The 27,931-nt window shown below is 51.6% G+C and overlaps 1 protein-coding gene across 3 annotated transcripts in view; it reads right to left on the bottom strand.

The window, feature by feature from the left end:
- The window catches only part of RAP1GAP2 (RAP1 GTPase activating protein 2), a 202,113-nt gene that overhangs the window by 49,242 nt on the left and 124,940 nt on the right, over positions 1 to 27,931 (bottom strand). For 2 of the 3 annotated variants that reach the window (XM_054575886.1, XM_054575888.1), the window contains 5 exons: positions 11,533 to 11,568; positions 6,942 to 6,986; positions 6,159 to 6,191; positions 5,595 to 5,807; positions 4,344 to 4,447 (listed from right to left, as the gene is read on the bottom strand). In XM_054575886.1, the coding sequence (XP_054431861.1) occupies positions 4,344 to 4,447; positions 5,595 to 5,807; positions 6,159 to 6,191; positions 6,942 to 6,986; positions 11,533 to 11,568 (431 nt within the window). The remainder of the gene's footprint in view (positions 1 to 4,343; positions 4,448 to 5,594; positions 5,808 to 6,158; positions 6,192 to 6,941; positions 6,987 to 11,532; positions 11,569 to 27,931) is intronic. The other variant, XM_054575887.1, reaches the window with a different exon arrangement.

Raw genomic sequence — 27,931 nt, forward strand, 5'->3', positions numbered from 1 at the left:
TTCTTATTTAATAAGAAGCTCTTTAAGACAGTTAATTTTTGTCTAAGTACAGCAAATATGTTTGGCAAGGTATCTGCTTTTTGAAAATTATATAGATTTACTTTGTACCTCAAAAGACTAGTTCTTAAATCTACCTGCTATCAAGAATTAGCTGCAAGATTTTTAAAAATAGAAATATGGACTAACAGTCCAAAAAAGGAGCAAAGCTTATGAACAGACAGTTCACAGAAAATAAATACATGTGCTCCTTAAATATATGAAGAGATGCCCAACATAATTCAATGAAATTACTGTCAATGAAAACTACACTAAAATACTATTTTGACATATCAGATTGACAAAAATCCCAAATGTTGGACAAAATATTCTGTTGGAGAGGCTTTGGAAAAATTAGTACTCTGGATACATTACTGGTAAAGCTCAAATTTATAGGGCTCTTACAGAAGGCAATTTGACAGTATCTATTAACATAGAAGGCATGTGTGTTTTGACCCAGCCAGATGGGTCAAATAATATCACTTCTGAGATATTATTTTACTCCACACAAATTGACACCTGTACAAGGTTATTCACTGCAGCATCATTTGTGATACCAAAATACTGACAGTGGCCATGAACAGGGGACCTATTAAATAAGTTATTTCACATCCATGTAATGGAATTCTATGCAGCAGTAAAAGGAATTAAGCAGCTCTTCAGATATCAACATGGAAAGAACTCTAAATATATTGTTAAAAGAGGCAGAATGAATGAAATAGGAATATATATAATTTTATGTATTTAATTGTATATTATATATTATATTATTATGTCTTTACTTATCTTACATTTATATTCAAACATATATGTATATGCATTGTTAACTTTTTATTGTCTTTTAAATGGTTGGACCCTAGAAGCCTGGGTTTGTCTGTTGTTTTCTGCTTTGCTCCAAGGTAATTCTGTTGCAGCACATTCATAAAACCACTGATCTCCTTACATTTATTGTGTAACTATTCCATGGCTACTTGAAAAGAAGCAGAAACCTCTATGAGAGTATCAAAGTTCGAAGGCTAAATATAGAGATACAAATGAAGATCAATATATATAATTCATAAAGTAATATTGAGATTATCCTTATCCTCTCATTTCCTATCCTAGTTGATCTGTAAGTAGAAGTGTGTTATAATCTACCACTACAATTACATTTTGTAAATTTCTCTATATTTTAATCATTATACACTATGTATACATATATACTGTATACATGTATATATACAATGATATATATGTACCATTATCTATACACTGTTATAATATATACTTTTAACACTAAAAAATGCTCATCAGGTATCTTCATTGTGAATTTTATCTTTTGTGATTAGTCAATCACAAAATTAGCCTTTCTCACACTGCTTGCTTTCTTGCCTTGAATTCTACTTTTTCATATTATATTGCCAACTCTGCTTTCTTTTTGTATTTGATTGTTATAATTTTCCTCAACAGTCCTTTTTACATATACTAAGCTACTTTCTTTAATAAAATATAGACAGATTGATTAATTGGTTGATGGATTGGGGGGGGGTTGGGAGGAGTGGAGGGAATGACCGAAATGAGAACCTTTACTGTTTAATGGTATAATTTAACTAGTTTTTCTAAAAGATTTTATTTATTTATTTTTAGAGAGAGGAGAAGGGAGGGAAAAAGAGAGGGAGAGAAACAGCAATGTGCGAGAGATACACTGATTGGTTGCCTCTCGCGCCTCCAGCTGGGGACCTGGCCCCAATTCAGGTATGTGCCCTGACTGGGAACCGAACCAGAGACCTTTCGGGTTGCAGGCCGACACTCAACCCACTGAGCCATACCAGCCAGGGCTGTTTTATACATCGTGTATGTATTCAGACTTCTATTATATGTATTTATTTATGATTCCTTTATATTCCATCTTTTTCTAGGTGTGTATGTTTTCTTTGTCTTTATTATTTAGAGTGTGTCCATTCTACCAATGATTTTGTATCCACAGAATATTAAATTTTCATCAAAATATGTCCAGTTACTAGTTTCCTTTCACTGATTTTTGTCAGATACAAGTGAGTCACTTTCATCTGCGGATTTAAGTATTCAACGGCTTAAAAACGTCAATTATACGCATTTAATTCTTGCTCACTTTCCTTCATATTCATTATAATTTTGCTCTCATCATTTTAAGGCTGTTATGTTTTCCTTTGAATTATGTGAGAGCTTCTTAAGCATGTTCTCAATATTTCTAACTGGGTTTTCCACAAAGTAGACTTTGCTCTTTACTGCTTCTAATGCCGTTTAACATTCTTATGGGCCATTTTTAGTTTTCTTATTTTATTTTCTTAATTTTTTTAAAGATTTTATTTATTTATTCTTAGAGAGAGAGGAAGGGAGGGAGAAAGGAAGAGAGAGAAACACTGATGTGAGAGAAAACATCGCTCAGTTGCCTCTCACCCGCACCCTGACCAGGATCGGCCTGCAACTCAGGCACGTGCCCTGACTGGGAATCGAACCAGCAACCTTTTGCTTCACGGGACGAAACTCAGCCAACTGAACCACACAGGTCAGGGCTGTGTCCTTAATTTAACCAGCAAATTTTTCATCTCATTGTGTTGCCTTATTTTATCTTTTGTCTTTTCTTTCCCAGTTCCCCCCCCCCCCCCCCCTCCCCCCCCCCCCGCCCTCCAGAAGTTGGTTGAAAATACAAAGTCAATAGATACCTAAATTTTACTTGGCTTTCTGTAGTAAATCCTTTCCAAAACTCAATTATTCCCCTACCTTTTAAATGCTAGAATTTTTTAGATGCAGAATCTTTTCTTTCACTGATCTGTGAGGTTCTTCTTCTTCTTCTCCATATTTAAATTGGAAAAGGAAGAAATCTATTCAGGCTTGTTATTTGTTTCCAAATTGTGGGTAGATTCTTCCGGGCTACTCTCAATGGCACACCCAGAGACTGTTAAAATCCTAGGCCCTCAGGTTTTAGGCTGAAGGGCTGGTTGTTGAAAGACATCAATCAAACCATCGGGAAGCCTACTTGAGGAATGAGGAAGAGGCTGGGCTGGGAGTCGCTGCTAGCAGGGGAGTTCCATCTCTGCATAATTTCTCCTTTGTGTCTGGTAAACCGGGGCTAGTTTTTTTCATGTCTGGTTTTCACTTTGGCCGGGCCATCACGCCAAGTACATGATGGGTCTGTCCAACTTGCCAGCCATATGATTGCTCTCTGCCACCCTATCCACTGGCTTTCTATGTGCGAGAGCCATGTTTGAGCTTGCACTTGGGCTCCCCATGGCAATGATTTCAAATGCTGTTGGCTCAAACAACCAAGGTGATTCCATGTGGGAAGCCCTCGACTATTGCGGGGCGCTCCCTCACTTTTAAAGAGTACAGGACTCCCCAAGAATCTCGTTTCACATATCCCTACCTCTCCCATAGCAGGACTGTGTCCCTGTCCCCTCCCATAATTATCTCAAAATTTGGGCAGAAAAATAAAATGTTATATTCTTTTCCAAATACCTCCAAGGACTTCCAATGCGATTCAACAGATGGGGACTGGGAGCGGGACAGGTTCACAGTACCCTGCTGAGCACCAGCGCAAGCCTTCACACTTGGCTGCCCCGGCTTCTCTGCCGGCCCACCAGGGACAGACAGAAATAATACCCGGGCTCCGTGCTCCCATAGCATCCTGTGCATAGCACCAAAATAATCCCCATGACACACACTGAAGTCCTCTGTTTTCTCTCCCAACAGATCGTAAGTAAGCCTTAGAGACGAGGGGCCACGGCTCAGCCATCATTGCAGCCCAAACACCTGCCACAGTTCCTGGTACAAAGAGGTTCTACAAGACAAGTGAGTCGAACCAAACAGAAACCAGTTCCAGTTCCTGCCCACGAGGACGTCATCATCCAGAGAGGTCCTCGGCTTAGCTCTAAATCGGTGCACCAGTTGTGACCATGATTCCATCTTGGGCTGCCCAGCCTTTATGGAAATGCTTTGGGATTTATATTTCCCAACTGGATGCCTGCCATAGGGGGTGTTCTGGCAAACCCTCTCTCGGGATGATCTGGGATGGTGTCTCTGCAAAATGAGCCATCCCTATCTTTTCTTCCCACCTTCCTTACCGCCAGAGACGGGCGGGCAGGTGAGGGTACGTTCTATGGGACCTCGAGACCTGGATACCTCTCTGGCTCCCGCAATCAGTCAGCTAGCATGAACACCTGGTCCCCCTGCCTGCCAACTCCAACACAGGTCTGTCCCCCCCAGCACACCCAAACAGGACTGGTCAGACTGGTATTTCTGGGTGTCCACCACGAGGGGTGTGGCCTCCAACAGTGCAGCAGCCCCACCTGAGAATGATCCGAAGGTACTCAATGCCCTCCGCCTCCTCGCACTTGATGGACAGGAGCAAGTTCCCCAAACTGCTCCCGGTGCAGTAAAAGTTTAGATGGTCCTAGAAACAGAAATCAGGCATTAGCAGGGAGGAGGGGGACCTGCCAGGCATGGCCCCCGAATCACCTCCTTCACCAGCACTGAGAAGCTCCACAGCAAGTAGGACGAGAAGGATGCTATGGCTGCGGCTGCCACAGATGAGGAGGAAGAGGCAGGAGAAGGGGAAGAGAAGGATCCCCACTGCCAAGTCCACAGGCCGTCTGAGCCAGGCGCTGGGCTAAGGGCCTATTACCCATTATCTCCTTTGCCAGCTTTGCCTAACCCTGACCACAACTTTATGGGGGAGAGAACGCCACCATCCCCATTTCACAGATGGAGAAAACATGTTCAGGGAGGCTAAGTAATTATCCAGGATCACACTACTGGTAGGTGATGGATCCAGGATTCAAACCCACACACGTCTTGACTGGAGCTCAAGTTCTTCACCACAAGACACTGAGTCCCTTCCGTGCTCACAGGGAGCAGCCCTTGCCTATTCAGACTCTCGTAAAAATAAAATGGGGAGGAGACCTGGCACCTCCACCCACTTGGAGCAGGGAGATCTCTGCACAGCCTCAGGGAGCCCACTCCTGACCTGCTGTATCAGCAAGGGTCCCTGGACGGGGTGGAGGGGCCTGACCCAACTCCTCCCCCGGGAACTCAGCAAAGCTGACTTAGGCTGGAGACTTCCGGAACCTGCCCTCAGGACTTCTGGAACCTGGCAAGTCCGAAGGGCAGAATATATTTAAAGAAATGTAACTGTCCCTGGTAAGCAATCAGAGGCTCCACGTATAAGTACCAGGGGACCTGCCTGAGTGAGGACACAAGAGATTTGTACTATTTAGATGGAAACAGAGACTTCTGAGGTGTGAGAACATATTTTTTCCTTCCACCCTCCTTCACCCCCCCAAACACTACCCATTCCATCACCTCCTAGAACATTGGCCAGGGGTGGTCCCCACAAGGACCCATCACACGGAGCCTCCGGGACTTCTGCAAAGCCAGGAGCAGAGCCAGGCAGGCCTTCCCGGTAGGACAGAGACAGGCAGCAAGGAAGGGGCAGGACCAGGAAGGTGCAGAGAGGGGTGGGTGGCACTGGAGAGGAGCGCTGGGTCCCCCACGCAGACCCCCTCTAGCAGCTATTTTCACCCAGGGCCCCTCAGCCTCACCTTCCCTAGGAAGTGCCTGCGGTAGGCCCTGGCTTCACTCTTGCACTCGAGCTTGTAGCCAAAGGTGCTGGGGCTGAGGCTGTCCTCTTCCTCCTCCTCACAGATGCTGCTGCCCAGGGAGGTCGGCGTGCCCACATTCTCCGGGTCCTCGATCCAATAGCCCCCAAACTGGGGCAGGACGATCAGGGGGTACGGGCCTCCCTTCTCCACAATCTGAAGGCAAGGGGAGAGTCTGGCACTGCAGCCTGCCCTGGGTCTGCAGGCGCAGTGGAAGGGCGCAGGGGTAAGCTCCCCCCACTTGGAACCACTCTGTGGAGGGGACTCCCATATATGAGGCCAAAGGCAATTGCATGAGCTCCTCCTCCAAGCCCCACAAGAGCTCCAACTTCAGCACTCCCAATTTACACACGGAGAAAAAGCTGAAGTCACAAAGGGGGAGAGGCCTCGGGCCTTCAGGTCCCTGTCCCCAGGTTCTCTCCCCCACAGGACGGACCGGGACCAGTACCATCATCTCCATCAGCTCCCCCAGCCCTGCCCCAGAGACAGGATCCGGGGGGCTCCTACCTCGTCAATGCTGGGGTACGGGATATAGTCATCCTACAAGACAAACAAATATGCCGCCATGAGCCCCGCAGTGCCCATGCAGTTTGACCGCTGTTTCCATCGGCTCCCCCAGGCGTGGGGAGCAGGTTTGTTGGGGGGCCTGGCAGGCCGTACCAGGTCTTTGGGAGGATCAGTGGGAACAATGCCAGATAGATGAGCAGCCTGGAGGCAGCTCCGGGCCTGAGCTTCCCCAAACTGGCAGAACCTGAGTGCAAAGCAGCGGCGAAGATGCAGCACACAGAGGAAGGAAGGCGCAGTACACAGAGGCGCTGAACTTCACACCCTACTGGCCCTCCTAGCTTCTCACCCTAGGAGGCTCCCCCAGGGAGATGGCCCTGGGCCCACCCAGCACCCCCTCCAGGGAAGGGGCTGACCTCCAAGTGATACTCTGTACCCCTGGACCTGAGAGGTGGAATCGGAAGCTGAGAACTGATGCTGCTGGAGCCGGGGGCACGGAGCCTGGGCCTTCCACACTGGGCGTGGCTCGCTCACGGAAGCGGCCGGAGGAGCCAGGCCCTGGGTCTGCCCCTAGGCCTCCACCCAGGGCTGCTCTGAAGCTGCCCACCTTGCGCTAGTCAACAAAGGTGCAGCCACTGGAGGGGCTCTCGGTGAAAACCAGAGTTAGATGGTATAAGACAGGGGACCCCTGCATGCTGGCCACTCCCCCTGCCTCTCTCTCACGCGGCCCCCTCACGGGGCCGCCCTGGCTGCCGCCTCGGCTGCCACCTCACCCACCCAGCCCACCTTGTTCTTCGGGGGTCCCGGCTTCTGCTCTTCAAGCTTGATCCCCTGCAGAAACAAGGAAAAGAGGAAACATAGAAAAGCGAGGGCCACAAAATGGAGACAAATGAACAGAGGAGTTCCTTGGGAGCACCTGCCTTAGTTGGGGGTTAGTAATAACAGCAAGGGCTGCCCTGTGCCCTTACTCGTCACACTCCTTGTCACACTCAGACCTTACGGCAGCCCAGTTGAGGCAGCAGGGCAGGGAGGTAAGTGCATGGACTCAGCCAGACCTCAGGGTTCAAATCCCAACACTGTCACCTGGGACCTTATGACCATGGGCAAGTCACAAAAACCTCTCTGTGGCTCAGTGTTCCCATCTGTAAAATGGGAACAATAATGGCACCTACCATAGCAGTGAAGGTTAAATGTGGATAACATGTTAAGGAAGCCCTTGGAAGAGTGACTCGTATAAATAAACGCTGACATTATTATCACGAGGTAGACAGTGTTATCATCACAGTGCCAAAGTAGCTCCCCAGTCCCTCAGAGGGTGAGGCGAGGGGCAGGATGGGAACCACATCTGTGGGGGTCAGCGCCAGCACTCGGGACCTCATGCCATGCCAACCGCACCCCTCCCTGGTGGGAGGTGCCACTGGGCCTGGTCCTCATTCCTATTAGTGACCCTTGATAACGCCGAGGCTTTTGCAGCCTTCACAGCTTCATCTGAGAAATGAGGAATCTAACGCCCGTCGTCCCACCTCACAGGTGTGTCGCTGCAAGGACCGCACACTGAGTGAGCCTGGACTAAAAGGGCTCCCTGGCAGGTGTCGGGGGGCTCACTGCTGGGGCGCAGGGCCTCATCCTGTCGTCCCACGTCAAGTTCCGGCTTAACTGGGCTTTGTGGGAAAAGAAGACATGGTGTTCCCACAATTACGTATTAATATATAAATCCAACAAGGGTACGAGATGGTGGGACAACTAGGAGGAACAGTCCCCTCTCGAGAGCAGAGAGTCCGGGAGCAGCGCTGCCTAATCACATAACACAGGGGACTTGACCCGTCCTCAGCGCGCTCCCTCTGCCGTCTCCTTTGAAGCCCTCTGCACCTTTCCACCAGCAAGAAAACCAAGGCCCAGGCAGGGACCTGCTTGCCTAATGTCACACAGCCAGTGAGTGGCAGAGCCTGGATGCGAGGCCGGGCCACCTGCCCACCACGTGCAGGACCACGTCCCGCAGCTGTGGGAGCACAGAGTTCCTGTTCACCAGGCAGATTTCGGCTTCGGCCTCTTGGGGCTTCTCCGGGCGGAGTCCCCAGGTAGCGCTGGTCAGGGGCGTGGGAGGCCCCTCCCATTGGACAGGTGCTCCTCTCCCCACGCAGGGAGCAAACCACCTGGGTGGGCCTCCTGACGCTGTCCAGGCAGGCAAACTGGGCAGGCAAACTGGGCGGATGGGGATGGGGGTGATGTCAGAAGTTTGTTTTCTTTGTCCTGCATTAGTCATTCCAGCCTGGGAACGGCCCCTGGGCAGGAAAACAAACCGCCTCCTGTCCCCACGGCAGAGCCACCGCCAGGCTCTGGGCCCTCTCCCCTCTGTGTGTCATCCTCTGCCACAGGTACTGGCATTATCTCTCCTTCCCCTGCCATGAAGAAATTGAGGCTCAGAGAGGCAGAATGACTTGACCAAGGTCACTCAGCTAGAGCATGTCAGGGTTAGAACCCAGGATGGAAAAGCGTGCACTTCGCCCCTGTTGCTGCACTGAAACTGTGCCCTTCTTCAAATTCCTACACTCCAGGGCTAAGGTCAGGAGGCCCGGACCTCAGCTTCTACTCCTCCCAACTCGCAGAGCACCCTGGGCACCTGGCTGCTGAGCCCCAGTCTGCACCACGGCAGCGTGAGGACAGACGGCGTCCACACGCAAGGAAGGAATAGGGCTGCACCCCCAGCTCTGTCTCTGCCGGTTCCCACATATGAGTCTCCCACACACAGGGGAGCTGGGAACTGTGGGCCCCTCAGAGGCTGGGCTCCGTGGGCACAGAGTGGGGACCTGAACCCTGGGAAGCCTGATTGAACTCCCAGCAGTCTCAGATGCCATGGAATGGCCAGGCCGCCCCTGCTGGCAGCTGCCGCGAAGACCCAGAGGGAGCAAAACATCGCACGCCTGCCCTGAAGGGAGCAGCTCCCAATCCAGTTAAGGAGTCAAGCCCAGCGGCCTCAAAACAGCAGAAGAACGCAGGCCGGTTAAGCAGGGCTGAGCTACATGCTCAAACAGAGCAGCAGGGCGCTCCTCTGGGGGAGGGGCGGTGAGGGAGGGTGGCACTGGGAGAAACCGGAGAGAAGGCTGGGTGAGCAGCGAAACTCCTGCCGGCCTCCCAGGGGGCCGCGGTCCATGGGCTCGGGGCGAAAACCCCAGCTTTGCTCAGGGTGACTGAGCACTTCATTATACACAGTTTCTGGTCACTTGCTGTCAAGGCCCATGCCACCCTTGTCCCCGCAACCTGGTTTTAAGTTCCCCAAATGCCAATAAATGCACGTACAGTTAGTTTGTAGTCCACACTCTGCTGGGCACAGAAGAGGGTCTTAATAACTTGCTCATGATAATGACACTGCCACTAATAATGTTTTCCCCTCAAACAGTCCCTCCCCTGCCCCGTCCTCGGGGAGGCTGGCTTTCCGGGGAGGACCTCACGCACTCACAGCAGCAACCCCTCAGGAGCTCCACCTGCATCTCAGTGCGGCAGCGGGCACCCTACCCCCTCTCCTCCGGGAGCTTCCAGGCCATTCCTATTGAACCTTCCCTTCCTGAGCCTGGGCCATCTAATTTGGGTAAAAAGCATGATGTAATGACGAAGCCTTCTGGCTCCAAAGCTGCTTACTAGCCATGAGCCCTGGAGTGTTTTATTTAACATCTCCATGCCTCAGTTTTCTCACCTGTGAAACAGGGAGGAGGAGGAGGATAATAATAATGTACCTACTTCCCGGGAGCCTTGTCAAGAAGAAATGTGGTAACACCTGTCCATCTCTGACCCCAGACAAGTCCTTAAAATATATGTGCTATTATCAGCACGTCCTTCCCACTCCTGCCTGTACCAGTGAAAGCTCCTGGCCCTCCCCCCACTCCCTAGGGCCTCGTCAGGTCTTACCTGTGAGCCCTGACCCCTTGGTGATGGGTAATTACAACGGCCCCCAAATCCACACTAAACGCTCATTCCTGTGCAGTGTCTGCCAAGTGTCTACATCTGTTATCATCTCACTTCATCTCAGCAACGAGTGGGCGTTTTTATTCTTATTTATTGATATAAGCTCGATATTGGGACTTATTATAAGAAATACATGTTTTGGTCTTCATCCCGTTCCTGGCCCAGGCCTCCTAGAGCCCTTGGAATTCCCTAAGCTGAGAGCATTTGGGCGCATTTTTATTGTAATAGTTGGCCTTTGTCCTTGGTTCCTGCAACAGCTCCAGCACCATAAAGGAGAAAGGAGTGTCATTCATGAGTTTGTGTTAATGGGTTTCTGTGAATGAGGCGACTTTGGGGACTTGCCTAAGGGTGGGAGCTGGTTCAGAGGAACCAACCAGTTACAAGGGGTGGAACTTTCAGTCCTATCCACCCCCAACCTCCGGGAGGGGAGAGAAGCCGGAGGCTGAGATCAGTAAGTAAGGGAGACTCCATAAAACCCAAAGGGAGGGGGCACGGAGAGCTTCTGGGGTGGGCAAGCACGTGGAGACCTGGGGGGAGCGGCACACTCAGAGGGCAGGGAGGCTCCGAGCCCCCCACGCACCTGCCCTCTGCAGCTCTCCCGTCTGGCTGTTCCTGAGTTGTATCCTTTTATAATAAACCAGTAATCTAGTAAGTAAACTGTTTCCCTGAGTTCTGTGAGCCACTGGAGCAAATTCATTGAACCAGAGAAGAGGGGCGTGGGAACCTCCGATTTATAGCCGGTGGGTCGGAGGCACAGGGGACAGCCTGGACTTGCGCTGGGCATCTGAAGTGGGGGCCGTCTGTGAGCAGAGCCCTCGCCCTGGGGGGCCGGACACTAACGCCAGGTAGGCGGTGGCAGACTCGAGGTGAACGGTAGGACGCCCAGCGGGTGTCGCAGGGCTGTTCCGTGGGGTGGGGACAAACGGCCGCACACTGGGTGTCAGAGGGAGGGGAGGACAGTGCTGTGAGTCGACAAAAAACAGAAGCGAGAGGCTTAGAAAGGGGAAGGAACTTGGCAAGCTGGTGTTAGATGCAGACGTGGAACTCAGGTCTGCCTTGCTCGGCCTGCGCTCTGCGTCCCAGACGCAAGGCGGGTCCCCTACGGAGGTGCTTTTTTTCAGGCTTTCCTTCCAGCGCATTCTAGGAGCCCCGCTCAAACCCTCCCCACATCCGCGGGGTGGGCGGCATCCGTCTGCTCCGCTGGGGGTTCTGTTTTGTATCTTCTCCCTGTTCTTCAGATGGGAGCCGTCCCAGGGTCCCCTGTGCCACTCAGCCTGCACATGGCCTCGGGCTGGCGGGGCCATTGGGGCTGTGAGCTTTCTCCTCAGGCCCTCCCTCCACGGCCCCCCGCCCCGTTCTGCCTGGGTTGTGCCCCACCGACCCCGGGGGTCAGCTTCCGCACGTTGGGGATGCTCACCTGCATTTTCTCCAGCATTTCGAAGAACTCCGCGGACTGAAAGACACAAAGGACAGAAAAGACGGGGCGTCAGCCAGCAGCTCTGCTGAAAAATCGCCTTGCGGACCATCTGAAAGCTTACTTAGCCCGGGGCTTCCCCGGAGACAAAACGCATTTGGATCAAGAATGAAGATCATTTGATTTTGCCTCTGCAGAGCTGGGGGGCCAGAGCAGCCCACACGACAAAAGAAAAAACAAAACACACAGGGCTGGGCAGAGCAGCCACTGGGTCTCCGTCACAAGAGAGGGGCCTGTGAGACCTCTGAAAATCCAGGGTTCCCGAACGCCTGTCAGTTCTGGGAGCCAGCTGGCAGCAGGATTCATGTTTGGGGTCTTTTCAACCCAACAGTGGGGCCAAGGTGCCCACACAGGTGGTTTCCCAACTGCTTTGCCAACACAGCCCCACATCCCCTTACACAAAAGCTCACTAAGAGCTCCAATGTGTAAAAACAAGGAGCCCTGGCCACAGGGCTCAGTTGCTTGGAGCGTCATTTTGTGCACTGAAGGGTTGCGTGTTCGGCCCCTGGTTGGGATGCGTGCGGGAGGCAGCTAGTCCACGTTTCTCTCTCACATCACTGTTTCTCTCTCCCCCTCCTCTCCCTGAAATCACTGGAAGCTTGTCCCTGGGTGGGGGATGGATGGATGGATAGACAGACGATAGAGACAGATGATAGATAGATAGATAGATAGATAGACAGAAAGATAGCTGATAGATAATAGACAGATAGGCAGGCAGATAGATAGATAGAATGAAAGCAATGGCACTCCATCCAGGGCAGAGGAGGGGGCGGGAGCCCTGGACACGCCATCTCTGCCCACCCCCATCCCGCACCGAGAGCTCGTGAAGCCAAGCTCATGAAGCCAAGCCAGAAGCCACTGAGCCACAGCCTCCCAGGGCCTGGATGGGTTATTTTAAAAATCTCAAACTACATAAATTCAAATCTTCAACCTACTTTGGTGCCACCCTTATAAACTCCAGGTAAGATAAAAATGGAGGAAAAGGAAGTGGAAGGAAGGGGCAAGGGGCTAAAAGCTCCACCCTGACAAGCCACACACAGGGCTCCTTCCAACGTTTCCCCACTTCCACTTCCGTGAAAACAGCCACATTTTCACTGCCCACATCTGGGCCCTGATAAGCTGTGAGTGAATGTGTGCCCAGAATAGACAGTCCCCAAATAAAGAGGAAAGGATAGAAAGCAGCGATAAGGAAGACCAAGTACATCCTTGTCACTTCTTCAGGCAGAGGTAGAGCATCCAAACGCCTTCGTCTGCGGGTACCAATGGCCAGAGCGACCTAGAGCCCCCACCACCCTCAGAATCCTCAGAGGAGAACTTCCGAGGGGCGGCCCCTGTGGCAAGGCCTGGCCCTGCTGCAGGCTCCTCATGAGCCCTCCCAGGCTGAACCTGACCCATCAGAGATAAAGAGTCTCTGATCCACCAGCAGTTCAGGTTCCAGGGTCTGGAACCCCTACAAGTGAATGTACTGAACTGACAACAAGCTTGGGGCACCCACGTCAAGCATCCTTGACCAGAAGCAGCCACCACACACCCAGCTCCCAAATGTATCCTTCCCACTGGCTATGTCCGTTCCTACTAACTCATCTACAAGAGACAAAGGTTACTAGGCATAAAGAACTTACATAAATCAATAAGGCTAGAAAGATGACAAGGGGCAAAAACATCAACATTTCATATGCACAGACCTCTGACCCAGCAATTCCATTTCTAGGAATCTAGGCTGTAAACACAGTTACACCTGTACTCAAAGATAGATACAATAAAATGTTCTTTGCAGCATTGTCTGTAACAGTAAAAAATAGAAACGATTTAAATGTCAATCCACAGGAAATTGGTTAGAATACAAATACTATGAATAACTATGTGTCAGTAAATTAGATAACCTAAATGAACTGGACAATCCTCAGCAATATACAAAACTACCAAAACTGACTCAGAAAGAAATAGAAAATCTAAAAAGATGCACAATAAAAAAGGAGATTGAGTTAGTAATAAAAAATTTCCCCACAAAGAAAAGCGCAGGTCCTGAAGCTTTCAGCTGTGAATTCTACCATTTAAAGAAGAGTTAATACTAACTCCTCACAAACATTTCCCGAAATAGAAGAGAGAACACCTCCCTACTTATTCTATGATGCTCGTTGACCCTGACACCTAAACCATCACAAGAAAAGAAACCCACAAACCAATATAGCGTATGAATATAGATGCAAAAATTCTCAACAAAATACTAGCAAATGGAATCCAGCAACATATAAAAAAACAATTATACATCATGACCAGGTGGGATTTACATACCACATCCAAAATTGCAAGGTTGGTTTAACATCCAAAAGTCAATGAAGGCAATATACCACATGAGTAGAATAAAAATAAAAGTCACATTATCATCCCAATAGACATGGAGAAAACATTCGACAAAATCCAAAACCTTTCTTGATTAAAAAAAAGAACATTCAACAAACTAGGAATAGAAGGGAAATTCCTCAACATGGTAAAGTACACCTACAAAACAACCCCACAGCTAGTATCATACTTAATAATGAAAGACTGATTACTATGTCCATAAAATAAGGAACAAGACAAGGTTAGCCACTCACCCCACTTTTATTTAACATTGCACCGGATGGTCTAACCAGAGCAATTAGGCAAGAAAACTGTATGAAAAGCATCCCAAATTGGAAAGGAAAAGGTGAAACCGTAACAACGGAAAATTGCAACAAGGAATTGTAACCCACCCCACCATTCCTTTGACTTGTTTGTATTAAGTGCTGACTCCAACTAATATGTAGCTTGTAGATGAGCAGCATGTTTGCATAACAATCCTAGGAACTAACTGCAAAAGATACAGATTTTGACCTCAGGCATCCCAGCTCCAGATTTGCCGACCTTCAACGGTGGAGTCATGATGACGTGAAGCCAGGTGACTAAACCAGGATGACGCACACCAGACCATCACTTGTCTCATCACAGTGGACTGTGCTGGTCTGCACTTAGAGAACTTTTCAACTGCCTTCCTTCATCTCTTTGTTCTGCTGCCCTCGCCCTGCCTCCACGGGGAGGTGGACATGGGCTTAGAGACGTGAGCCCCCATCTTCCAGGTGGCCTACACCTGAAGATAAACCACTTTCCTTTACATAAGCACCTGTCTCCCAAGTACTGGCTTTCATAGTGGCAGGCAGCCAGACCCGCTTTGTTACAAAACTATTTCTATTTACAGATAACATGATCTTGGATACAGAAAAATCCTAAGGAATTCACTAAAAAAAAAAAAAAAAAAAAAAAACAACGTTTAGGACTAATATAAATGAGTTGAGCAAGGTTGCATCATACAATAATCAACTGTATTCCTATACACTGTTAATGAACAATCTAATTACAATTGCGATAGCATCGAAGAGAATAAAACACATAGGTGTAAATTTAACAAAAGAAGTGTAAAAGTCACACTCTGAAAAGTACAGAACATTGACGAGAAAAATTAAGCAGGTTCTAAGTAAATGCCGTGATCACCATTAGAAGAGTCAGTATGATTAAGGCAGGTGTACTGTCCAAATGACCTACAGAGTCAATGCCATCTCTACCACAATCCCAGCTGGGACCGTGAAAGTGAAAAGCTGATCCTGAAACTGGTACGGCAACTCGCTGGGCCTAGGACATCCAACGATTGCTAAAAAAGGACAAAGTTGGAGCACCCACACTTCCCAATTTCAAAGATTACTACAAAGCAAAGTTAATCAAGACCGTGTGATACTGACACAAGAATAGACATGGAGATCAATGGAATAGAATTTAGAGTCCAGAAATAAACCCATATAGTTAGGGCAGTCAATCTTCAACAAGGGTGTCAAGGCTGTTCGATGGGGCCTTTTCAATAAATTGTAAAACTGCTGGGAAAACTGGATAGCCACATATACCATATGCAAAAATGAAGTGAAATTTAAGAGCTAACATTATAAAAAGTCTTAAAAGAAAACATAGGAGTAAATCATTGTGACCTTGCAGTTCAGTTGGCAATGGATTCTTAGATATGATACCCAACACAAAAGTAGCAAAAGGAAAAAAACAACAATAAATTAGTCGTGGCCAAAATTAAAAACGTTTGTATTTCAATGAACACTATTAAGAAAGTGAAAAGACAACCCACAGCATAGGAGAGAATACTTGCAAAACGTATATCTGATCAGGGACTTGTACCTAGAATATATAAAAAATTCTCACAACTCAGGCTACGTTGCTCAGTTGATTGGAGCATCATCCTATGTACCAAAAAGGTTTCAGGTTTGCTACCCAGTCAGGGCGCATATGGGAGGCAACCCATCATGTTTCCTGAATGAAGATGCTTCAGGGCTTGGGGTGGTCACAGGAGGGGAGAAGGAAGGGGAAAGAGCTGCAATTTGGCCTCAGCCCTGAGTGACATGCTGCATGGACAATTCCTGCGGGGACAGCGCCCTGGCCCAGGAATCGGCTGGTGGCAGCAGGGCCTCAGCTGGGCTGGCTCTGCTTCTCAGTGACTGGTTGAACCTTCCAATGGGACAGCTCCAGCCTTGGCAAAGAGTAAGTATCCTTTTCCACCTAGAAGCAGGGTGACTCAGGCCAGCCTGGAACAGCGGCTCCAACCACTCGGACCCACCCGGGTCCACGCCCCCTGAAATTGCTGCCCACAGCCAAGGGCACCCAGCAGGCACTCAATAAATGCTCACTGACTCACTGGTGTTTGTCCCACAGGTCCTTGAGGACACAGTGAAACCCTGCCTGGGACATCCTTAGGAAGGGGATCCCCCTCCATCAAGAAGCCAGGTACTGGACTGTACAGAGAAATGTAATCCGGCCTCCTCATCCATAGCAGCCTCCACTCAGCTGTCTGATGTATTATTAGCAGCAGCTGTTGCCACGCAAATCAGAACCACGGCCAGCATTTCCCATGGGCTCTGCTCCAACAGCCAGTCAAGAAGGCTGTGAAATATTCACACAGAGCACTACAGCGGTCAGCCAAGGAAACTGCAGGCTGGGCCATAGGGCTCGGTTCTGATTCAATCCCTCCCCTCCTCACCCCCAATATAGAAACCGCCTGGTCTTCCCTGGGAAGGGCAAAGCAAGTCCTTTGTGTGGGTGTGAGTTTGAGGGGCGGGGAGGGGGGGCGGGGGGCGACGCTGGAGGAGGTCCGAGGGAGCAGAAGTGAACAGGAATTACATGGCCAGTCTTAAACAATCTTCCCAATGCCCCCACTTGCTCTCTCTGGCGCTGGCCCCCTGCCCAGATGGTGAAGAAGTAGCAGCGCTGGCATGTTCCAGCAGAGGAGGACCACCGCCCCCCCTCAGCACCTGCGCCCTTCCCGGGGCAGGAGCTGCCCGGCCTGCCTCCCTCTGGTCCGCAGCAGCCCTCCACATGGACATGCCCTGCAGACCAGCCGCCACCGGTGTTGCATCCCAGCTCAGGAGGCCCCCACCAGCTCGCCCCTCACTCCCCTCTCGTCCTCTCTGATCCTAATTGAAGCGATACACAATGTCCACTGGGTTCCTGCTGGGGAGCCGGCCCTAGCTCCGGCCTCCTCCCCTCCCCTCCTGGAGGTGGGGGGGGTGTAGGGGGGATGCCACACCCCCACTGAGCAACTGCGCCTTGGCACTAACACCGCACAATAACATGAGCCGGTCCGCAGAGCCTGGCACGGCACCCAACACAGAATGCACTCGTTCAAGCAGGTCACGGCCTTCTACCCCTGCCCACCTGAATCCAGGACACACACGAGGGGTAAAGGCATGTCAACGGCAACGAGAAACACTAAAACAAAAAAGGATGGAGGACAAGGTGTTTTCCACCCCACACAGGCCCCAGGAAAATGGGATGGAGGTGTGGGCCGCACAGCTCTATGGGGAGGAAGAAAACGCGGGTCAGGGCAAGCTTCTTGCCCTCCTCCCGGAGAAGGAAGACATCATAAAATAAAAGGATTTCTGGAGAGTTTGGGGAAGTTGGGGAAGCTAGAAACTCACGATACACTCCCCATCGGGAGCCACATCTGTTAAGTCCCACAGCTGCCTAACCGTGCACACCCCGCCCTGCCCAGGCTCCGGTGCTCGCTCAGAACCCCATCCTCAGGGCGGCAGCCCAGGCCCTCGGAAGAGATCGGAGCTGTTCGCCAGAACACAAGGTCCTCGTGGGCAGAGCTCTTTATTTGGCTCACTGCTGTATCCCTGGGCCTAGAACCACCTGGTATATAGTAGATGCTCAAGAAACATTTGCTTAATGAACGATACTCTGCCCAGCAAGACGAGGATGAAGCACGCAGTGGAGGCTCAGGCCTAGGCTTGGGAGTCAGGGCTGCACAGGCCTGTGTCCCTGTTGGTACGCACTGTCTGTTCTCTGCGAGCAGACTGCCCCCCTCACCCTGGACAGCCAACCCTATCCCCCACGGGCGCTCCAATGGTGAGCTGTATTCAGACACAGGCAGGTCCAACCAAGCCTCCCGCTCCCCCTTCCCACCCTCCCTCCATGTTGCTCTTCCCCTTCCTCGGTCTCCCCCCACCACCCTTCCCACGGAGCACCGCTCCTGCGCAGCCCGAGTCCCCCAGAGGCCCTGCCTCCGCAGCGTCAGCTTGGGCCAGGAGCCTGCAAGGCTCTCCGTTACCCGTGACAATGGTAACGCAACAGAATCACCTGCAGGGCTAGTTAAAGCACAGGTTCCGGTGTCGCTGATACTCCTAGTCCGGGACCACCCTTTGAAGAGCACTGACCTACAGAATTAACTGTGTTTGATGTGCAGGCGGTGTGTGAAAGGGACCCATCTGGCCAGAACAGAGACGGAGGAGCATGAGGACAAATGGAAGGGCGACTGGGTTTTCATGAGGCATCTTAAAAAGTAGGCAGACTTGTGTTTAAATCTCTTAAGACAGGATTTTAAAATGCAAATGGTGGCGGGGACCAGGCAAGTACCATAAAAGAGTGAAGGAATAACAAGTAAAAAGATTAATTCAAATATGAAAAACCTCCTAACAACAAAGGGTGCTGGAGAAACTGGACATCCGCACGCAGAAGAATGAAGCTGGACCCTGCCCTCCCCACCATATACAAAAATTACCTTAAAGTGACGTGACAACCGAACACTAAGAGCTAAAAGTATAAAACTCTTAGAAGACAATATAGAGGTAAATCTTCAAGACCTTAGATTTGGCAATGGATTCCTACATATGACAACATAAGAAACAAACAAAAAAGAGTAACTAAATTGAACTTCATCAAAAATTAAAACTTTTGTGCTACAACAGGTGTTGCTGCGAATATGGAAAAACTGGGCCCCCCCCGCCGTGCATCGCTGGTGGGGATGTGAGATGCCACAGCTGCCATGGAAAACAACTTGGCGCTTCCTCAGTGAGTTTAACATGGAGTTGCCACATCACCCGGCAATTCCACCCCTCGGTAAAGGCCCAAAAGAACTGAAAACTGGTACTCAAACAAATACCTGTACAAAAATGTTGTTCACTTGTACACAGAAAAGCAGCATATACACAAGAGCCACAAGGTGGAAACATACTGAACGGCCATCAACAGATGGATGAACTATGACAGAGCCACACAATGGAATATCATTCAGTCATAAAAAAGGATGGAGTACTGATAGGTGCTGAATGTGAATGAACCTCAAAAACATTATGCTTAAGTGAAAGATACCAAAAGGTTATAAACAGGTGGGGCAAAAGCAGGTTTACAGTTATTAATATGGAAAGTAATACAATAATTAAATAATAATACAGGAATAAACTCTGTGCTTCACATACTCACAATTGCAAACCTACTTTTGCCCCACGCTCTATAGGATGATTCCATTTCTATAAAATACCCTGAATAGATACATCCACAGATAGAGGAAGCAGATTACAGGTTGTCAGCAGCTGGAAAGAGGGGAGAATGAACAGCAGCTCCTTAATGGGGTTTCACTGAAGAGGAATAAAAATTTTTTTGAACTAGATAGAGGGGATGGCTGTACAAATTGTAAATGTACTAGATGCCACTGAATTGCACACTTTAAAATGATTAATTTTATGTTCTATACATTTCACCTCAACAACGAAAAAGAGTGGGGGAGGGAAACACTAGTAAACGGAAGGGCACAGGCACACGCTGCTGCTGCTCTGTAGCCAGGCTGCCAGCAGAAACACCAGCTCGATGTTACCAGAGTTTCTAACCTCTCAAGACAAGTCAGAAATCCAAATTGGAATGTGAACTCTCCCAACTCTTATACATCAATAACCAATGCGAATTTTTAAAGATCTCTACATGGACCAAACGAAATACATCTATAAGCCAAATGAGCCCACACGACACAAGTTCCAAGCTCAACTCTTTTCAATAGGGAGCCATTGAATGTTCCTGAGCTAGAAAATGGGATGATAGAAGCAAAGTTTCAGGGAGCGCCAAGGTAGCCTCAGTTGGGTGCCCACAGTGGGCCAGGCTCTGGGCACAGAATCAGGCGCTTCACAAATGCCTCCCCGCAAGCCTCCCGGGAACCCAGGGAGGGGGAGTAGAGAGTAGCAGGGTCAGCGTGGGTAAGGAACTTGCGCACAACGAACACAGTCAGGGCAGAAGCCAGATTCGGGCCCAAGTCTGAGTTTGCCAACTCCACATTCATGCGTGCGTGTCTGATAGGCATCTCAGGTCTAACAAAGCCCAGGAGAATGCTCCCTAACTTTTCCTCTCACACACCTTCCTCCACCCCAGCCCGTCCCCCCAGCATCCACCCACCCTGACACTCAAGATAAAACCCCAAGGGCCATCACTGGTATCTTCATCCCTCATTCCCCACATCCAACCCACCTGCAAGTCTACCGTCAACATATAGCTCAAGTCTGAGCACTTCTCAGCCGCTGCCCTGCCCCCACCGTCTCTCACTGTCCCTCGTGAGGACCATGTGGCAACCCCAGCTCTGGGCTCCCGGCCTCCACACTAGCACCTCCCTAATCAACTACCCATACAGCAGCCATGTGGTCTTTATGAAAGATAAATTAAGTGTGACATCGGTCCCCGGCTTAAAACCCTCCAACGTGCCACTCCACCCCCAGCCAAGGTCCAGAGGGCTCAGGCCATTTCTGTTTGGTAACTGGGACACCAGGCCCTCCCCAGTCCCAGAGCCAGTGGTGACACAGCCGGAGACTGGGGGACTTCATGGCCCAACCCCTAAACAAGTGCCCCGTCACTCCCCACATTCACCCCTAACCTGTCATTCTCAGCTCCCCTAGAGAGGGGTTTAAACACAGCTAAGGCGGGGGCGGGACAGAGCGGGAGGACACAGCCCCACCCCACCCCCGCCGCAGCAGGCAGGTCTGCAAATGCGAATGAGGACCAGCCCAATCAGCCTGGGCCCCCGGGGTCACCCGCAGGGGCACGAAGGGTCTGGAGGAGCTGAAACAAGGGACCCACAGAGCCTCCTTGCACAGCCTTGCTCGGTAAAAAAGTACGCTGACTCTCCAGGCCGGCCAGAAACATCACACACACCGCCTCCAAGTGTCACACTAAGCACACGGCTCTGAGGCTCTGAGACAGGACACAGAGTCATCTGCAAGGGCCACCCCGGGCACCACACATCCCCGGCACAAAGGGGAGAGGGGCTGGCCCCACAGAGCTGGCCTGACCAGCACCAAGTGTTCGCAGCCAGATGGAAGGAGGCCTGGCTACAGAGTCCCTCCCTGTCGCCCTGGCACCCCCACCTGCAGCACAGCCTACACCTGGCAGCAGGTCCCCTCAGGCCCTGGCACAGCACCAGGAAGCCTTGTCAGGGGAGCACAGAGGTGAACTCTGCCCCGTCCTGTGCCGGGGCCCCTACCTCAGCTCTCCGGGCCAGGCTGGAAAGGCCCTGGTCCCGGACTCTGTGCCATGGTCTCCCATGGCCGCTCCACACACAGCCCTCTCTGTACCTGATGTCTGTTCCTCCTTTCCTGATTGGCAGGTGGCTTCCATGCCCCGTGACAGACCAACAGCCGCCAGGCCTCCCTGCCAAGGGACGCAGGAGGGGCTCTGGCTCCACCCCCCCGCACCCACTCCGGGCAGCGGTCCCCCAGACAGGCACTGCTCCACAGCCCACGACACTCACAAAAAGGTTCCTTAAGAAATCCATCATCTTCCACCAGCACCTGTGCTCTGCGAGTCGGGGGACCCTGTCGTCTCCTGAGCACCGCTGTAGGTGTGGCTGCTACCACCCCAGCTGCTGCTGCTGCTGACGTTGAACAACTTCCTTAAGATCAAACAAGGAACTGCAGGATTTGGGTGTCCGCCCGGAGCTGTTATGCCACATTGACAAGTCCTGACCTTTGGCCTCTCCTTGGCCAGCGTCTTTTTTCTGGGGAGCCCGGGGCTGGTGGAGTCACTACATGTTGTATGTTATAAGGGGAAAGGCCCCTCCATGGGAAAAGGAACCGTGCCAGCAGGTGGTAAGAGGAGACTCCTTTGAGGACAGAGGAAAGTCCGGGTGCAGAAATCATTGCTGCCCTTCCGCCCTTATCTTGAATGAGTCTCCGACACTCTTGGCCTGTGATGTGGATGGAGGCAGGACTGGGGCGCAGGACAGCAGCCACAGTGCAAGGCCTGAAGGAGACCCAGTGTCCAACGTGTTGCAGGACTCATTGCAGGCCCTGCCTGCTTGGGGCCTCCATTTTCCCACCTGTGAACTGGGAAGTTCTATGTGTAAGGAAAATAAAAACAAATTACTAAAGAAAGCAAGCCGGGGCCTGCATCTTTAAAGGCATTCACGTGGACCTCACAGAGCCTAAAACGTCCTTCTCGAAGGTTTGAAGAAAAAATCATTTCATTTTTTTTAATGTTCTTTATAAAAGAGAGCAGTCCTCATGCCCTGTGGCCATCCAACAAGAAAAATTAAAAGTAAACAAAGTGAATGGCTCGGGGAGACTCGCACAGCATCTCCGGGGTGCAGAGGCGCTTGGACATGTGCCTTCAGCGGGAGCGTGAGCACGGAGTGAGCGGCCAGCCCTGGAGCTCGGCCGGGGCTCGCCTGGGCCTCAGGGGCTCTTACCCCCACCAATAAACACGTCTCACACTCTCAGCCCTGTTCCGGCTTGGGGAGGAGAGCAATAGGCCGGACTTGGGAGGAAAAAAGAAATTAATTTTTACATCCCTCAAAAAAAAAAGGCAGCAAGGTGTGGCAGAAATAGCCCCAGCTTAGTGTGCAGCAAACGAGGTTTTAACTCATGGCGCCGCTGCTTACCAGCCGTGACCCGCGGTAACTAGCCGCGCAGGCTGGTGACACAGCCTCGGAGCCTTAGTTCCCACACCCATGAAATGGGAGATCTGACCCACCTTGCAGGGTGGTTGCAGAACAGGGCGTGGTTATGTGGCATGTCCAGGGGAGGGCGGGACACAAATGCCCTCGGTAAATGGCCACCATGACGACCGTCAGTGCTCCCTCCCAGCTCGGGCTCCGTGCTCGATCTTCACGCCCTGGCCCACCAGACAGTGTGGAAAGCCCCCACCAGCCAGGAAGCCCATCTTGTCCCTGCTGTCCCTCCTCCAGCCCAGCCCACCACCAACACGCAGCCCATCTTCTCTGTCTGCACAGCCCCCTCCTGCTCCTGCTCAAGTTCCAGAAACCCCAACAGCACCCAGGGGAAACAGAGGGGCCAAGAAATGTCCCCATCCACGGGGGAGGGCCTTGGCATGGGCCCATCTTTGGGGGCTTGAAGTGACACTGGAGGTTGGGGGCCGGGGAAGGGGGAGGACAGAGTTCTAGGATGTGAACCGGGCCGTCTCACACACTTGGAGGAGTCACGAGCTGGAAGGACAGCGGCCAGGAACCCCAGCAATGCCCCTTCCAACTCTTAAAGTTCCAAGAGGAAAGACCCCATTAGGAGAAGGGAGGCAGTCCAGGGGTAGGCAGTTCAGGGGGATGGCAGGTTCTGAATGAGCCCTTCTCTCAAGATAAGACCCCGGCGTCCTCAGCATCCTCCTTGGCCCTCCCACACCGGCTTCTGGCCCACCCGCATGCCTGCTCAGAGCCCATGAGTCATTTGGCAGAGCCCCTGTATGCCCTGCCACACCCACTCCTGCAGCCCGCTCCCCAGGACACGCCAGAGCCAGAGCACTTCTGCAACCCCTCGGCCACAGCACCCCAGGGCCCAGGAAGCCTTGTGGTCCACGGCCCTGCCTCTGTGCAGGAAGGCACTCAGAGGCAGTGAGGAAGGAAAGGAACAGGAAACTAACTTACTGATCCACTCTGGGCCAGGCACTGGCTTGGGGCTGGGGACCCAACAAAGACGGGTCTCAGTCCTTCTCCTGCTGCCCACTCCCCATTATTTGGTTGGCTCCTGTAGGCCTTACCTCGGAGGTCACCTCCTCTAGGAAGTCTTCCTGGCCTCCACCCCTCCCCCAGATGGAGCTCCCATAGCATCCTGCATGTGCCCTATCAAATCATGTATTTCTTTGCATTGTCATTTCTTGTTTGTCTGTTTCCCCCACTACATCTGTCACCTCAGCTCCTAGCACATGGGTACTCAGTAAGTATTTGCTGAATGAATAACTGAACAAAGGAACAGACCTCCATCTAGTGACTAAGACAATCAGGGAACTAAATAATCACAACGCAATAAAAGGGGAGCTGTAATGGGAGTGGGCTAATGCCCGCAGGGACACACAGAGGAGTTAGGCAATGGCTGTGCTGCAAAGGAAGACTTTCCCGAAAAGGGCTGCTCTCCCCATTTTGCAGATCAGGCCACAGTGGGTACAAGAAAATCAAGCTGCTGGAAGGATACAGAGTGGTAAAGCTGAAGTTAATACCCAGGCCCAGGAGGCATTCCCAGTACCTCCCGCTGGACGCTGATGAAGATCCAGTTGGGGAGGAAATGGAGAATGAAGCTCAGAGAGGTTAAGTGACTTGCTTAAAGTCACACAGCCTGTTAATAGCACCGCCAAGGGTTCTAGATGAAAAAGAGGATCCGTTAGAAAGAATGGAGGGGTAGAGGGGGAAAGGGTCGGGAGAGAAGACGTACGTTTGCCTGCATTAAACTCAGAGGGCAGGAAGGGCACTCGGGTGGGGAGGCCCAGGGCCACTGGCAGGGGTACCAGCAGCAGTGGCAGCAGGACCACAAACCGGCAGCCTCTGGGGGTGGGCAGGGAGGGCCCACAGGCCAGGGAGCCTGAACCCCACAGACAGCCAAGCACAAAAGAAGGAACAAGGGCCAGGGAGACAAGCAGCTGCTGTTCTGGTGAGGCAACACTGGCAGCGGAGATGGGGGGGCGGGGCGGGGTGAGTTCTGAGCAGATTTCCCCTCCATCAAATTAGCCTCCTGTGCCTCTGAATGAGACCTCTTCCCCCTACACCAGAACACCCAATATTAAGATCGCCCAATGGTAATAATTTGATTATAAAATCCGCTGCCTGAAACGCATCCCCAGGATCAGCAGGGTTTCCTTCCTTGCCTGTAATTTTTCAGCAGCCGCTGTGCCCCAGTGAAAAGACCACCAGACTGGGAGTCAGACAGACAAGCACGCAAATCCCAGCCCGGCCCCCGGCCCCTGTGTGGCTGGGCCCCATTCTCTTCATCGGTAAAGTTACAATAATAATTCCTCACCTTCCCAGGCGCTACTGAAAATGAAATGAGACGACAAACGTGAATGCACCTAACACAAGGACAGCAATTGATCAAATGACAAAGGTCTGCCGGCTCTGTCGAATTTATAGAATTTTGTGATGGAAGTAATTGGCATTGGCTGAGCTCTCACTACATGTGCCAGGCCCTTGACCCAGTACTTTGCGTGTGCTCTTTTATCTATTCCTCAAGACCACTTATGGGGCGGTCACTATTGTCCTGCCCACTCCACAGCTGTGGAAACCGAGGCTGAGAGTTAAAGAACTAGGTCAACAGACAGCATCAGAGATGCAGCTTCCAGCGTCCACGTTTTAAACAACGGCACTAATGGGAACTGGCTCTGCCCTTTCGACAAGAAGCAGGATGCTCAGGGTCCAAATCCCACCCCTCCATCCTTCTGTCCTTCTGAAACCCCTCAGCCAGAGTTTCCACAGCACGTGACTCGGTTTGTGTATATAACATAGTCTGGGTTGTGTCAATGGCTAGGACTGTCCATCCATCCTCTGGACTGAAAACTGGCAGGCACAAGCCACGCCCACACACACCTGGGTTGTTCACGTACCAAATTTCATCCTATCTTAAATGACATCCATTGTAAGACACGCACTATGTTAGATACCACTAACAGAGCAAAAACCACCAATTACAAACCACGGCAAGCTATTACTAGGCAAACGCAGCCTGACTTCAGAGATGTTAAACGGGAAGGGAAAAAAAAAGTGTACTACAAGCCATGAAAAACAGTAGTAGACACTCCGTAATTATTTGTACTCAGTAATTATTTCTTGGGGTAGCACAGAGAATGCTGAACTTGAAATCACGAGCCTCCAGTTCATGTCTTACCAGCTGGCTAAGGGGAGCCCTGCCTTTACCTAAGACTCAACTTTCTCATCTGTAAAGTGGGAAAATAATTCTTATCTTTCAGGCTGGCTGTGAGAACCACAAGAGTTCAGAAAAGTGTTTTTTATGAACTGTAAAGCGCTGTACCAAACTTTACAGGATGACGGTGACGAGCAGACAGTGGACACCATCAGTGGCTCCAAGTGAGGCCCGGAGGCCTGCAGGTGTTTGCAATCCAGCCCCATTTTCTAGGGAACAACTGGGGTTCCTGCTTCCGAGCTGTCCCTACCTTAGAACAGGGCGTGACCCTTGTCCCTAGCCCAGCCCTGGTTAAGGAATCGTGGTGCCTACCCCGTGGAGGCTCTCTGAGCCAGGCTTTGGGACGCCAGGTGGCAGAGCTCCTGGCTCTGATCCCCTTTGCGGCCTGAAACTTCCAGGCTCCGCAGCAAAGCTGGGCTCGGCCTCAGGTCTGAAACACACAGTGCAGGGACCATGAACACAGCTCCATAAATCTCACCAGGTTATCTGAAACAAGCCTTATAGGCCTGCTGCAGGGGAACTGGGGGTTCAGGCGCTCAGGGGAGCAGCAGCCTAGACAAAGGCTCGGAGGCAGGAGAGTGAGGAGAGGGTCAGTCTGGCTTCCGTCTCACCTGGGCTCATGCTGATGGCCCAGGCACGAGGCCCAGTCCCCCGCCCCCAGAGTGTGTCTGGCCTGAGAAACAGAAGCAAATGGCGGTGTTAGCCTCCAGAAAATCTCTGCTTCCCTCTAAGCCTCCTTGTCCCTGAAATGCAGTGTCTGTTCCCTCCTGTAACTGACACTGGGAGCTGGGTGTCTGGCTGAGTGTCAGAGGTGTGGCCCCTTCCCTCAGTCACCCGGTGGTCTTTGTTCCCCAGGCAAGGTTGCTGCACAAACCAGGGCTCTCAGTCCAACTTAACCTCTCCCAGGACACGCCCTTCCCCGCCCTTCTCTCCTCCCCTCCACCCTGCCCACTTCCCTGCTGGCTGCTTGAGAGTGGAAACTGCAGCCATGCCCAGCAGCCTGAACCCTGGGTTGGCAGCCGGGGCAGCAGAAGCCTTCTGAGCCCTGCCCCTCCTCTCCACCTCTCCGTCCACCAGGTCAGCTTTAGGAGCAGGCACTGTGGACCCTGGTACCTGTTAGCTCCCTCCCCGACCCTGGCTCTGACTTGAGCCTGGGTGAGAAGAGAGGCTGGAGAAGCTCCTCCAAGAGGACCCATCACAGAGCGGACGTGAGCGGACATGAGCAGACATGGAACCTGTGCCCGCCCCAGCTGACCGTGCTCCCCGCCCAACGCTCCTGCCATCACCCCCCACCCGTGGGGGTGTCCCTGCCCTCTCGGCAGATCCGGCATCATCTCAGGGAACCAAGAACAGACCCAGCTACCACTGGAGAGGAGGTCCTCATGCCGCCAGCCACTTGGCTGCAACCAGAGCTCCCTTCACCGATGTCCAAATGAAGATTCACGCTGTTCTCACTACCCAACACCCTCCAGGGCTGTGAGTGGAAGGGCGCAACCTCACACTATTTCTAAAGTAGGAAGTTCCAGGCACCCAGCCATTCACCGTGCACCAAAAACCTTCTCGACGGGCCTCTCCGACCTCGGTGCCTCAGTGCCCACACTCATTATAGGGTACGCAGGTGGCTGCTCTGCCTTCCCCTCCACTGGGGCTGAGCTGTCACCCAGACAGACCACTGGGTGTCCTATGACCAGCCGCAGCTGCTGCCTGCCCAGTGCGTGGCTGCCCCAGCCCCCTCCTGCCCAGAAGAGGCTCCCGCGACCCCCGCTGCACAGCCTCTGCTCCGAGGTGAGGAGGAAAACAAAGCCTCCCACCCCGTGCCCACACCAGCACTGAGAGTGAGTGACAAAAGCAAGGTTTAGAGATTATCTAAGCCGGAATTT

The sequence above is a fragment of the Pteronotus mesoamericanus genome, unplaced genomic scaffold (assembly GCF_021234165.1).
Source record: "Pteronotus mesoamericanus isolate MK-2021 breed Mesoamerican mustached bat unplaced genomic scaffold, CSHL_Meso_final contig_317, whole genome shotgun sequence".
NCBI classification, from domain to species: Eukaryota; Metazoa; Chordata; class Mammalia; order Chiroptera; family Mormoopidae; genus Pteronotus; species Pteronotus mesoamericanus.